The sequence below is a fragment of the Montipora foliosa genome, chromosome 8, assembly GCF_036669935.1.
Source record: "Montipora foliosa isolate CH-2021 chromosome 8, ASM3666993v2, whole genome shotgun sequence".
Taxonomy (NCBI): Eukaryota; Metazoa; Cnidaria; class Anthozoa; order Scleractinia; family Acroporidae; genus Montipora; species Montipora foliosa.
In genome coordinates, this window is record NC_090876.1 from 46,396,896 (window position 1) to 46,411,895 (window position 15,000).

Sequence of the window (15,000 nt, forward strand, 5' to 3'; positions counted from 1 at the left end):
TAGGGAGCTTTAGCAACGACGACGGGAACGGCAAGGAGAACGTCATCTCAAAACATAAATTCGCGTTATTGTAATCACTTCGTTACTATTCAAAGGTTTTTAACATGACAATGGTGTGGCCGTCCCTCAAGAATGAAACCAATATGAATCACGCTTAATTTAGGCATAGATAATGCACAGAGATGGTTTTGAAACTCGACAAATCTTTTTGTTTCATGTTTTTGTCTGTATTTTTGGCCTTGACGGTGCACAAAACACACCTTCCCTCAAGAAGATAACCAATCAAACTTTTCGATTAAATTATGCGCACCTATGATTTGCGATCCCGTGTGAAGCGTTAACAAACAATTGTGCACTGTCACTGTCAATTCAACATCGATTGTGACAAAATTGTTCTCGCTTTTGAAGGTTTTAAAGTTTCATAACTAGTCCCTCGATTAACTGTGATTTAGGGGAAAAATTGAAAATTTATCTCCAAGTGCCGACGTCGTCCATAAAACCTCAAATTTGGCTCTTTTACGTTGTTGTTTTGCTGATGACGGCAAACAAATGGACAAAAATGAAAAATGCACGTGCAGGGCGTGCAAAGCTATTGTTTATTCAAATTTATTTTTTTCACATTAAAAATGCTTATTTGCGACGTTCTCGTTGCCGTCGCAGTTGTCGTTGCTACAGCTACCTAATGATATGCAAGAGTCATGACGTCATGCAAAGAAAGCTAAAGAAGGACTGCGACTTTGACGGATCGTGAAGTGAGTATTCAGTTTGCATACTGTAATGTTCATTGAAATGAAAGTGCTTTGCAGAGAAGAATTACTACTACTAGGCGATTTTAACATCCGCGTCGACGCTGTAGATGACAACGATGCAACGAAATTTTCTGACCTGTTGGAATCTTTTGGACTTGTGCAGAATGTAGAGTATGCTACACATGTACAAGGACACACCCTAGATTTAATTATTTCACGCAAATCGGACACTACCATTTATGGTGTGCCACGTATTGATCGCTTTCTGTCTGATCATGGTGCTGTTCACTTTACCATCAATTCTAACAGACCAGATATAACAGTGAAGACAGTATCGTATAGGAAGTTGAAATCCATCGATATGAAGGCGTTTCAATTAGCCATAGCCGATTCCGATTTATGTCTGGATCCACCTGATAATCCTGAAGATTTAGCGATGTGCTACAACAACACATTAAAAAAGATCCTCGATGATCATGCACCGCTTGTAACACGCACAACTATTAATAGACCACGCGTCCCATGGATTACCGAAGAAATAAGAGCTTCAAAACGTGAAAGTAGAAGAGCAGAGAAAAAATGGAGAAGATCCAAGTCTGAAATTGACTTTGCTGAATTCAAAAAGAAAAGGAACTTAACAACAGCATTGATGGATAAAGCACGAGAAGACTTCTATGCAGACTTTATTGCTGAAAATAGTCACGATCAGGGTAAACTATTTCGTGCTACGCGTAGTCTCTTGAAGAAAGAAACATCTGATAAATTGCCAGCATCTATTGATGCACAAAGTTTTGTTGATGACTTAGGATCCTTCTTTGTTCAAAAGATAGTCGATATTCGTGCTCGACTGGACACTGAAGAAACATCCGTCAGTTCAAGCTCTATTACTGAAGTGTCTACACTCCCACCTGAGACCATGGAAGAGTTCAAAGAACTTACAGAGGACGATGTTAAATCCCTCATACAACGTTCATCTTCAAAATCTTGCTCCTTAGATCCAATTCCATCTAAGCTACTCCCTCAGTGTGATGTGTTATTACCCGTCATCACGTCTCTAATCAACATGTCTCTGAGGACGGGGGTTGTTCCTCGAGTATGGAAAGAAGCACTAATTACGCCATTACTGGAAAAGCCCGGGGCTAATATGCACGTTCCTCAGAACTTTAGACCAGTTAGTAACCTGTCAAAAATGTCAAAACTAACTGAGACAGCTGTTTGTCATCAAATACAAAATCATCTCCTCGAACATAACATCTACCCAGACCAACAATCAGCCTACAGAAAAAACTTCAGCACAGAAACTCTTCTACTGAAAGTAAAAAATGACCTCCTCATGAATATGAATAAACAACATGTGACTCTATTAGTACTATTAGACTTGAGTGCTGCATTCGACACTATAGACCATAAAATGTTGATTGATCGCCTTAAAATTAGATGTGGAATCACAAATGTACCTTTACGATGGTTTGAATCCTACCTAGAGAATAGATCTCAACGAGTCGTCGTTAATGGAGCTGAATCACGTTCTTTCGACTTACAGTTCGGTTTGGCACAAGGGAGCTGTCTTGGTCCTCTGCTATTTACAATTTACACTGGAGAGTTATCTGATATCATTAAACCCCACCTACCATCTGTTATGTGCTATGCTGATGATACTCAACTTTATGTATCTTTTAGTCCCAAGGACAATTGTGGAGAGGTTGAGGCCATAGCGGCTATGGAAGGATGCATTAAAGATATACAGAAATGGATGAAGGAGTCCAAACTACAACTTAACACTGACAAGACGGAGCTGCGACTAATTGGCACGAAGCAACAACTTCAGAAAATAAATATGTCCACATTATGTGTCGGTAACGACTTGATAAAGCCTAGCAAAGAAGTCAAGAACTTGGGGGTGTGGCTAGACCCATCCTTAACAATGAACACACATATCAATAAGACTTGTAGTATTGCATTTTATCATTTGTATAATCTTCGTAGAATACGAAAATATTTATCACAAGAATCGGTGGAAGTTCTTATCCATACATTAATTTACAGTAGAATTGACTACTGCAATAGTCTATATCTAGGTTTACCTGATTATCAAATCCAAAAAATTCAAAGAGTACAGAATGCCGCAGCTAGGCTTGTATATAATGCCGGTAAATATTGTCACATAACACCTTTACTGTTTAAACTTCATTGGCTGCCTATTCGTGAACGCATATTATTTAAGATTCTTTTAATTACGTATAAGGCTGTTCATGGGCATGCCCCTAATTATATCAAAGAGTTAATTAAATTTAAGAAGCCTGGAAAATACAACCTTAGGTCAAATAGTGACAATTTACTATTAGAAATAGAAAAATTGAAAACATATACTACTCTTGGAGACCGCGCATTTCAAGTCGCCGCTCCAAAACTATGGAATAACCTACCATTTAATATTAGAAGTTCATTATTTTTACCATCTTTTAAGAAAGCACTCAAGACGTATCTTTTTAGAGAAGCATTTCCTTAAATATTTTAATTGCTTACACGACGTATACAATTCTTCTTTAGATATTAAGGCCAGTTTTTTATTTTTATGCTATTCATATAATTTTAATTGTTATGAGTAATTAGTTATTAGTTATCATTAGTTACTAGTTATATTATAAAATTGTAATTAGGTTTTTAATGGATTTAGTTCCGCGCAGGTGAAAATGTAAATTGATACTTGCGCGTTATAAGTAAATAAATTATTATTATTATTATATTCATATAAACCGGAAGTTATTGATACCGGATGTTCGCTAGGAACTATGGGATATATCGAACAGAACGATCATGGCGTCCACCTATGCTGTAACACGTTTTCTTGCAACTGTTTATTAAATCGTTGTTAATCATTTGCATCCTGTTTTGAAATCCATTCAAAACATCACAAATGGCGACGAGGATGGGATGCAAGTAATCGAAAACGAAAATCTTTACGTTTGAAGTGTTAAATCAACCGGAAAATCATACCGATCAGCCTTGTTTTCAATGCCTGCAGATTCTTCATCAACCACTTTCCCTTCGTAGCCTTCAGCAACCTCTGCAATGGCAGTTAACCTACCGACCTTTCCTGAGTTTGATCTTCAACCAAGAGATACAGTACCCGTTCGCTTTGAGAAGTATGTCAAGCGTTTGGACAACATGTTTACAGCAATGAACATTACCCGAGCATCTCAAAAGAAAGCCATGTTGATGCATTACGTCGGGAGAAGAAACCTATGATGTGTTTGAGACCCTTACCGTTCCAGAACCGCCGGAAGAAAGTGACGAATACAAGACTGCCGTAAAGGCTCTTGCTGACCATTTCGAGCCTCAAAAGTGTGTGGATTATCACGTCTATGCCTTTCGTCAGAAAACCCAAAAGTCTGGCAAAACATTCTCGAGTTTTACACACATCTCCAGCTGTTAGCACGCAAGTGTCAATTCGCCGATCGTGAACTGGAAATGAAGCGGCAGATTATTCAAGAAACCTCATCGCTTCGCCTGAGACGTAAAGCAATCGAACAGAGCCTCAATCTTGAGAACTTGTTGAAAGTAGCTCGCGCCATGGAAACCGCCGACGAACAGACCAGTGAGATGGAGAAACAGCAATCCAATGCACTTGGCTATGGTAGAAATAAAGCAACCGACGTTCAGCAGAAAGAGAATTCTCGTGGTTTACCAAAGTCTGGATTGCGTAACAATAGGTGTGGTTTATGTGGTGGAAATTACCCACATCAAGGAACTTGCCCTGTTCAAGGTAAAAAGTGTTTGAACTGTGGCAAAATGAACCATTTCTCCAAAGTTTGTCGTGGCAAACCCAACAATCGATCCAAATCTTTGCACCCAAAGAAAACGTCAAGAGGTAAATACCATGTCAGGTCTGCAGATGTTGAAGAGTCTCCGAGTAGTGAAATGTCATCTCTAGCCGGTGTTGATAGTGACAACTTCAGTGAAGAGTATACTTTTAACATTGGTGCACAGGGACACGAAGCTGGCAAGCCTATCTTTCAGGTCACCATCATGAACACACCAATCCGCATTATGGCAGATTCAGGAGCAACCGTGAGTATCTTAAGCAAGAGAGACTTTGATGGCCTTAAATCAAAGCCACAACTGGTTGAAACAAGTGCCAAAGTGTATCCATACATGTCTGATAAGCCACTAACCCTGTGTGGAAAGTTCCGAGCTACTGTCACCAGTGGTAGCTGTTCATCCGTGGAAACATTCTATGTCGCAAAGGGTTCATCAAGCTCCATACTTAGCTGGACAACCTCACAAGCATTAGATCTTATTAAAGCTGTTAGTACGTAGTACAGTCGAACCTCCTGTTGGCCTGCCACCTGATGCCCCAGATTGTCTCAAGGAATTTCCTAATCCAACCAGTGGAATGGACAAGTACAAAGGTGAACCAGCACGCATACATATAGATGAATCTGTCAAACCCGTGGCTCAGCCACATCGCCGAGTCCCTCTCCATGTAAAAAAACAGGTGGAGGAAAAACTCAAACAGCTCGAAAATGATGACATCATTGAACGCGTAGAGGGCCCCACCCCTTGGGTGTCGCCAATTGTTGTTGTGCCCAAGCCGAATAAACCGAACGAGATTAGAATTTGTGTGGACATGCGTTCATGAAACAAAGCTATCATCAGGGAGCGACACATCATACCCACCATCGATGACGTAGTGTCGGACTTAAACGGTTGTAAAGTGTTTAATAAGATCGACTTAAATCAAGGGTACCACCAGATCCCATTGCATCCCGACTCGAGAGCACTGAGCACGTTTTCTACACACGTTAGACTGTTCCAATACAAACGTCTCAATTTTGGTCTCTCGTGCGCAGCAGAAATCTTCCAAAAGAAGGTGGCTGATGCAATCCGTGGCATACCCTGCGTCAAGAACATCAGTGATTACATCTATGTTGGGGGCGCAGACCAAGACACTCATGACCGACATCTGGGACAAGTGTTCCGTCAACTCCAGGACGGGAGGGGACCACAGACCATCAACCTCTGGTTTCCTTGTTTAACAACCCCACCTCTAAACCGTCCGCCAGGATAGAACGTTGGCTCATGGAGCTACAGCAGTACCGATTCACAGTGGAATATCGCCCTGGTGCCTCAAACCCAGCAGATTATGCTTCGAGACACCCAGTAGGAGACTTGGAATCTCACAATTATGAAATCGAGTCTGAAGACCACATCTCTTTTATCACAAGATATGCAGTACCAAAAGCTGTAATACTGTCTGAGGTAGAATCTGCAACCGCAACGGATCCAGTGCTACAAGCGGTTATATCTGCAATGAAATCTGGTTGCTGGCATAAGGCGCCACCTGGTGTATCATTATCTGAGCTATCCCGCTATGAGCAAGTCAAAGAGCAGTTAACCTGCACTGACACTGTCCTGTTAAAATCGGATCGTTTAGTAGTTCCTGCTGCACTACAAGAACGAATTGTTGACATCGCCCATGAAGGTCACTTGGGCATAGTTAAACTAAGGCCCTCCTGCGAGAAAAGCTGTGGTTCCCATGCATGGACAAGATGGTTGAAACAAAGGTCAAGGCCTGTTTACCGTGCCAAGTTGTAACCCCAGTGTACGTTAGAGAGCCTGTTCAAGTATCAACTCTTCCTGACAGCCCTTTTGATGAAGAAAGCATTGACTTTGCGCATGTTGAGGGTGAAACCCTACTTCTACTGGTTGATGATTATTCAAGGTCCCCGTTCGTAGAACCAGTGTCGTCAACGTCCGCTAGTGCTGTCATACCTAAGTTAGGTCAGCTATTTGCTACATTCGGAACTCCCAAGATTGTTAGATCAGACAATCGTCCACATTTCAGCGGAGAAGAGTTTGCCAAGTTTGCTCATGCGCTCGGTTTTAACCCCATTATGGCCTAGGGCCAACGGTGAGGTGGAGAGATTCGTGAAAACACTGAAGAAGTGTCTTAAAGCGGCTAAAGTAGAAGGAAGAAACTGGAGAAAGAAACTGCAAGCGATTCTGAGACCTCTCCTCATCAAACCACTGGTGTGGCCCCAGCAGTATTGTTACTGAAACGTCCTGTGCGTAACAAGCTACCACAGACCAACTTCGTTGACCCTGTGTCGGAGATCGTCCGCAAGCGCGATTTCTCGCAGAAATGCAATTTCAAGGCTCATGCTGAAGCAAGGTCTATGTGAAACCCAGCATTATCTCACCCGGTGAAACCGTACTAGTGAAGAGACCATTTACTGCGTCTAAAGGTGCAACTGTCTACAACCCTACCCCTTTGACTGTAGTGGATAAGAAAGGCAGCATGATTAATACTCAGAACGTGAATCGCACGGTTACCAGAAAGTCCTCTTTCTTTAAAACTCTGGACCAGTCAGTCATCAACCATGATGATGATCCGTCCCGTGAAAGTGGTCTCAGCTCTCTGGCTGACATCAAACACCAACAAGAGCTGCCTGCTGCACGCACACGTGCGCATGCTTCTGACCCGTCTGCATCAAAACCTGTGAGTTCCCCTGGCATGCAAGCTAATCCTACAAGTACATTTAGCCCTATCCCAGAGAGCAAAGCTAGTGCGTCCCATCGGTTGGTCAACCACCATTGCGTAGATCTTCCAGGAAACGAGTTCCCCGTCAGATTCTTGATTTGTAGGCCTAGATTCTTAGTCAACTGTGAGCTCTGAACTATGACAGTATAGTGTGTTAAGTTAACAATGCTGTCGCCTGTACAAAAGCATTTGTTTCTGTTGGACTTTGATTTCAGTCAGTAGTCATAGTTTCATGGAAACTGATTAGTTGAAGTTTATTTTATTTCTTTCCATATTACTCTAGAGAGTTACCCACTAGGGGGAAAGAGATGTAATGTTCATATAAACCGGAAGTTACTGATACCGGATGTTCGCTAGGAACTATGGGATATATCGAACAGAACGATCATGGCGTCCACCTATGCTGTAACACGTCTTCTTACAACTGTTTATTAAATCGTTGTTAATCATTTGCATCCTGTTTTGAAATCCATTCAAAACATCACACATACGAACCAACAAATGCATCACATTATAGTTGTCATCAAGTCTTGTTCTGGCGCCGCTAACATTACATAGCTGTCATATTGCGGTTAAGTTTGCGGATACGTCCACCAATTCTGTATGCACTCGGTGTGGGGCGAATGACAAATGATTTGTATTGTATATTGTTTCCTTTTCCTTGGTTACTTTTTTGGTTCCATGGATGTAATGCATCACTGTACCATCAAATGTTTTAAGAGTGCAAGGTCTAGAAAAGCAAAAATCAACTTTTGTTTTTTTTGGTTTTGCGCCATAGCATTACAGAGAAGTGAAAAGGAAGGATCAACAAGAACGATAAGACGCTATTCATCATTCACTAGAAGAGTAGGGCAACACCTCTTGGAGAACAGAGGTCACGGATAAGATGAATTAATGACAATGTACATGTAATGTACCTGCATACGGAAGGAACGCAAACAAAGGTAAGAATCGATCAGACCGCATTTACCCTGTCTTTTATTCTCATGACAAAAATTGTAAAAGAAGCAGACAAAATTTTTAGGCAGACTTGTTTACCACTGTAAAGGCTCCTGCTGCAAGGTCAAATTGGCACAACAAATGATATTGCAATTCAATTATTCATAATAACATTATATAACACCTTCATCTCAGAAATTAGGCTATATAATTCTTTAAACAGCAAATACCTTCGATCTTTCCAAGCTGTTCATTCGCTCTCTCTTGATTTCCTTTGAAGAAAAATAAGAATGATTCAATGGGCATCGATGGAACAATAATTCAATGAGACAAGGCTCTTCTTAACAAATGAAACAAATGGAAAGTATACAAGTCACCTTTGTAGAATTTCATCTACATGTCTACATGTTCCAGCACTAGGCAAAGTCCCTTTTTCACTTATGGCTGTTTATGCTTAGGTGGCCTCATACACCGAAAGCCTCTTTAGAGACGTCACTGCCAAGCCGGCCACTTCTGCTGGAGAGAACAGGACAGCCATAACAGTGGGGCCTCCATTCCCTACTTTTTTCGAATAGTGTGTGGGTTCTTTAACGTCCCACAAGAAACTTATCAACATAGAAGATATTTGTGAGATGGGGCCTACGGTTTATAGTCCTTATCCGAGAAGACTTGAAAGTCTAACCATTTGCAGATGAAATTACAAAGGCAGCACTTTCTCCTCAGTTACTTTAACACCCTGAGTGTTGATCTGGCCAGGGTTTGAATCCGCGACCTCCCGCATGACAAACCGATGCTCAAGCAACTGAGCTACCAGTGCACTGTGGCTAAAAATAAAGGGATTGGTGAATTCTACGATACACGGGCAACACCAAACCCCATAAACCAGAAAAATAAATCTGAAATCTAGAATCGGCAATCTGGACTCGGGAATTCAGAATCCAGAATTCATGATACTTAACATTCACTGGTAAAAAGTAAACAAAAGTTCACTGAAGTTAAGTGCTGTCCAGCGGGGTTAGTATCTGGATGGGTGACATCAAACTATACAGCTTGCTGTGTCAGAAACATAGGACCGAATTCCATTTTAACGCTCAAAAATGCGAACAAAGCAAGGTACAGATTTTGTTAGCCTGCTTTATACAAAACAAATAATGATGAAAAAGTAAATAAATATTGATACAGAAACTGAGCAGAAGCAAGTTTCCAAGAAGTGTCGATCGAGAATGAAATATTTTGCCATCAGCAACAAACACAATTTTGTGCATTTTTTGTGTTGAACGTGCCTGATGTGCTTCGGTTTCGTTGCCCCCAGTTCTAATTGGCTTCCCTGCTTGGTAAAAAGTCAATGCCGGGAGAAATTTTTGGCTGGTCCTCTCTGTGTTCTTCTTTTCACTTCTTTCACTGCCAACTACAAGGGAACTCGCAAAACTCAAAGAAAACTTTGGATCCAAAATGAAGCTGCACACGTCATGTTATATACGCACGGCTGTGCGTATGTTTAACAAAAATTATTATTCCATGAGCGCGCGTTGAATATGAGATGATACATAGCCAAGGAGGCGCATAGCGCCGAGTTGGCTATAATCATCTCATATCCAACAAGCGCGAGTGGAATAATTGTTAATTATTAAAAACACCCCAAAATATAGAAAACTAGAATACAATAAAAATAAAAAAGGCCCAAAAAATCACGGATATGCTTGCCGTGTTTGTAGATCATGCTATAATGGCTCATAACCCATGATGGCTTAACCAATCAAAACTCTCGAATTGCATTATCCAATGATCCAGTTTTTAATAAAGAGAAATACACCATAGTCGCTTAATAGGATTTGGATTGGACTAGCACGAACGCTATGTTATAATAAAACTTATCCAATGGATAGTGATTTATCCGGTGGATAGCGCTATTCATCGTTTGAACAACTGGGGCCAGGTCAATAATAGGATTGACAATGCAAATGTGTCACCTAATCCTATGTGTCAGTAGTGCACAGAAAAAGAGGAAACGATTTGCTAACGTACAGTGTAAGAAACAAGCGCAAAAGGGGTATAAAACTAAAGTGGAGATATCGCTGGAAACTGTGCCAGAAGTTGAAAAGTTACAAACACTTAATTACTTAACTCATGAAATACAGCTGTACCAGCCATTTACATGTGTCCGCCTACCTTCCATTTCATTGAACTTGTCCTTCAAATGCTTGGACATTTCTTTAGGAATAAAAGAGAGAGTCATTCAGCAAACTTTGACAATACACTGTAGCTTTGCAGGAAAAAAAGAAAACGGTTCTTGCTACATCCCCTACCATTCAATTTGTCAATAAAATGCATCAACTTACCATGTGTTTCTTTTAGTGTATCTTTGCTGCTGCCTTCGTCTGTTTTGAGACTCTTTGTCAGGATGCCTTAATTAAAACAAATTCATGGATTAATTAATCAATCAACTGAATAAAAGAGCACATTTTAATAAAGGGCACACTAATACAAACACTGAAAAAGGCTGACAGAAAAGGTACTTTACAGTATAACTATGTAATCTCTTCCTTGAGAACACTACGGTCTCTTAACAATTAAGATGGGTGAACTGGACTAGACATGAGAAAAGTTAAAAGAAAGAGAGTTGACTTCTTTCACTGTACAGATTAAATTATGGCAAGATTTCGACACAAGACTCTACTTTATTATGTACATGCTCATATGTCTTAAGATAAAACTAGGAGTTTCAGTGTGAAAGTGTGTGCTGGTGTGGAAACTGGGAGCAGTGACTGGTATTTTTTTTTAAACAGCTGCAAGAGGGTACCGGAAATGTCCGTGAAAGTGTTAAAAGAGCGAAGAAAGGTGTGCATATCTTTAGCCTGTGTGGTAGGCGTTACTACTTTATAAACAAAGGGGTCTAGCTCGAGAACTGATTTTCTCTTCGCTCAACGGTTGAAGACGTTGAAGAAAAATTTGACTCCGTGGTCAAATGTAAGAGGTTCAAATACTGAACATGTACCGTACGATTGAATGATGATCAATGACGTCCCATTGGAAAAGTACTCGACTCGAAGACTGTGAGGTTGTAAGATTCCCTTCCACGTGCATGTGACGTCATCATGGGTGTCAATACCCCGGATTACAGACATGATAACTCCACAATCGACTGCGCATGCTTCCGATCTTACATTCCACAAATTTTGTTTGTTTGTTATTTATTTGTTTGAGTAGGTTGAAGTTTTGGCAGCTATTCAGCTGATGTGGACCTGCTATACCCACCCACCCATAATTATACTCACAGAGGACAGCCACAACACCGGGAACTTCATCCCCTACTCTTCTCAAATAGTGTGTGGGTTCTTTAAAGTCCCACAGGGAACAAATGAACATGGAAGATATTTAGGAGACGGGGCCTACGGTTTATTGTTCTTATCCGAGAAGACTGGAAAGTCTAACCATTTGCAGATGTATTTACAAAGGCAGCACTTTCGCCTCAGTTATTTTAAGACCCTGAGTGTTGGTCCGGCCGGAGTCGAACTCACGACCTCCCGCATGGCAGCCCCGGTGCTGGCGAGCCTTAGCGAGGCTACTGCCTCGCTAAGACTCGCCAGCAATTATAGTTGTGATAACAGACTGTCTTTAGACTGTTCCTGAGTTTGACTTTTTTCTTTTGAAATTTTGTGTCACTGGACTTAATTAAGTAAGAGTACATCCTGAGGACTGTAGACACAAGGGATGTTGTGACTTGTTGTCCGTACATCCGTACATATGCATGCCAGTAAAATGCCAAAATAATAATAATAATAATAATAATAATAATAATAATAATAGGTTTATTGTAAGCACTGTAAAACTCAGTCTGCCAGTTAGTGAGACAAATCAATTTAGAGAACATTTTATAATCCAATCGTTTTTCAATCAGGTCTCATATTTCCAATAAGAACGAACTGATATGGTCAGCAAACCAACCGGTACAGCCTGTGCAAACATCAATGCATGACTCAGTCTGTCTACAGCCCGTAGGCTTACTCTGGGACCTTAAGTCACCTTGAGGAGGCTCGAAAGGGTTTTCAGCTGAGCGCGTGCGCGTAAGCAACACACGCAATTCCTAAGCTGCTTGCTTCAGCCCATGATTTAAATGGGTCACCAGAAATAAACAAATACCGCTAATTTCCCTTACCTTTCTCCAATTCCTATATACATGGCATATAAATAGACATCTCCTATTCACGAAAACTACGAAAATTCTACTTAAACAGTTTAATGGTTACTTAAATCCGTTTGTATTGACCTGTAGCTCCAATTGCGCGCGGACTCGAATGAGCGGGTGACACATGCGTAAATGCTGATCTTGTAACCCCCTAATTTTTCATGATTTTGCAACTTTACTCGTTTATATCTCTGCTTCTGGAAGGTGAATTTTTTTCATTTTTTGCATGTTAGCTTAGATTAATTTAAACCGTTTGTCTTTCAAATTTAAAAAAAATTCTGTAGGTGAAAAAAATAATTAGAGACACAATTAAAAAAAACTTATTTTTCTGAAAAACTGACCTAATGATTTTGTTGAATTTTAAAAATTTTAGAGAGTATTTCTAACATTATACTGTATGTTGATTTTAAGGCTCAAAGAAATGCCTAATATCGTTGCCATGGTCACATTATTTTGGAGGAAAACATAATGCGAGAAATCTACGGTAGGTACTTAATACCCTGGCTAAATTTCGTCTTGATATGATTGCCCTACCTGTATCTAAGGACAGAATATGTTTATTTGTTTGAAAAAAGGAGAAACTATTTCGAGCCTCCTTAAATCCATAAACACAACACACCTTAAAGGTAGCCTAAAACAGTTGAGAATGTCAGCCAGCAAAGTAGTGGCAGATCAAGGAAGGCATCTTAAAGTAATTGTCTCTTGGTTGATTTCCAAAAAAGAATAATTTGAGGGGGGGGGGGGTGGGGGTTGCCTACCGATACCCAGTTGAAAGGTACTGATAAGCCTGGCGAAGTCCTGCCATAACACATAGGCATGGCCAGAACACACAAGAGGACATGCAGGAGAGATAAGTGTTTGCAGGAATCATGTAAGTCCTGATTAAATATCTGTGACAAGCCCTTTTTTTTAGCTTTGCCTTGCAACATGTAGCCCAGATGGGGAGACCTCACGCAAGATTCTAGTCTCCACACATTTTATTTTTGGGAAGATATTATGCCATTTGCTTGTTACAAAGACAAGTATTAAACAAGAAAGCCCATAAAAATAGTTGTTTTAAGCTATTAATTCCTCACCTTTGTGAGGAGCAGTGATATGATGCCTCAAAACATTTTTGCAACTTTAAATAACAAATATAACAGATGAAAAAACCAAACAAATTAAAGTATTGGTAATCACATGATTTCGAGTGCAATTTGGAATAAATAAGCACTTGTAAAGTTTTTCAAAGTTGACCAAAATTTCAATCTGTAGTCTTTGAAAGAATTTACAAGTGCTTATTTATTCCAAATTGCACGAGAAAAATTATTATTCCCTTTTAATAAGGTATATGAAAAAAATTGAGATGGTTAAGCAGAAGAAACACACACATATCACACAATCAGAGAAAAATTGTGCCATCTAGAGCGCACTTGATTTGAAAACAAAACCGCTTCCAGTCCTTCTCCATTGACCTGGTCCTTTCTGTCTACGGTGCTGTTCCAGCACATCATCATGGTCTTTGCTGTGTTTATCTGGAGGCCTGTCATTTTTGCATAACGTCCCAGGTTGCTGACTTTAGTCTGGATATGACTTCTGCTGCTAGAGATCAGGGCTGCTGTAGGTCATTGGCAAAGTCAAGATCTTCTAGGAAGTTGCTGAACTGCCGTCTGATGCCTATGTTCCCATGCTTGGTGGTCTTTTTCATAACCAAGTCCACAAAGCATGTAGGAAAAGAAATCCAGACATACAACAGTCCTCCGGTATTTGTTCTTGCTCCCACAGCTTACACAAGAAGTAAAATAAGACATCCATGGATGTTTCTACAGTAAGTCTGTCTTTAGAATCTCAACGGTCAAACTATCAATTCCCCCAGCAGTTGCAATCTTAATTCATCTCCTTAAAGGTTGCATAGATTTCAGCCTTTGTTGGTACATCAACATCAATATCAACATCAATAATTGCTTCAGATTCAGGGATCACACCCTTGTCATCAAACTCTCCTGTATCTTCAGGTGCTGGACAATTCAAGACTTCAAGGAAATACTCCTTCCATCGTTTTTGAATTCCGTCTTGTTTTGTCAGCAGCACTCCCTCTTTGTTCTTTATCATATCTATGGTCTTGCCCTTCTTGGTTGACAGATTCCTGGTAGCGTCATAAACTGTTTTAAGGTGGCCCTTCTCTGCAGCTTTCTGTGCTTTCTGGGCGACCTTCTCTACCCAGTCATTCTGACTTGCCTCTTTTGAGTTGTTTCTTCACCTCTTTATTTTTTGTTGAATATGCATTTCTGAGCTGCTCCATGACCCTTTCTGACCTGGTGGAATCCATTTTCCTTTTCAAGTCTCTCCTGTCATCTATTATCTTCCAGCTTTCAGCACTGATCCATGGTTTGTTTGACCTTGACTGAAACCCCAGAACCTTTTCAGCTGTTTTTTGGTAAGTTTGCTTGATCTTCTTCCAGTCATTTTCCACATATTGAGCATGATCAGCAATGTTATTGGCCTCATCATCTGCCAGGCAGCTGATTCTGTTCCGAAGTTCGATTTTAAAATTCTGCACTACCTCAGGCACTATGAGCTTGGCGGTGTTGTGCTTCTTTAAT

The 15,000-nt window shown here is 40.4% G+C and overlaps 2 protein-coding genes across 4 annotated transcripts in view; one reads left to right on the forward strand and one right to left on the reverse strand.

The window, feature by feature from the left end:
- Positions 1-15,000, reverse strand: part of LOC137967652 (NLR family CARD domain-containing protein 3-like) — a 43,002-nt gene that overhangs the window by 13,249 nt on the left and 14,753 nt on the right. For all 3 annotated transcript variants that reach the window (XM_068814178.1, XM_068814180.1, XM_068814179.1), the window contains 3 exons: positions 10,572-10,637; positions 10,402-10,443; positions 8,463-8,504 (listed from right to left, as the gene is read on the reverse strand). In XM_068814178.1, the coding sequence (XP_068670279.1) occupies positions 8,463-8,504; positions 10,402-10,443; positions 10,572-10,637 (150 nt within the window). The remainder of the gene's footprint in view (positions 1-8,462; positions 8,505-10,401; positions 10,444-10,571; positions 10,638-15,000) is intronic.
- On the forward strand, positions 4,323-5,069 carry LOC137967552 (uncharacterized). Its single transcript, XM_068814057.1, has one exon. The coding sequence runs from the start codon at positions 4,323-4,325 to the stop codon at positions 5,067-5,069; it is 747 nt and encodes a 248-aa protein (XP_068670158.1).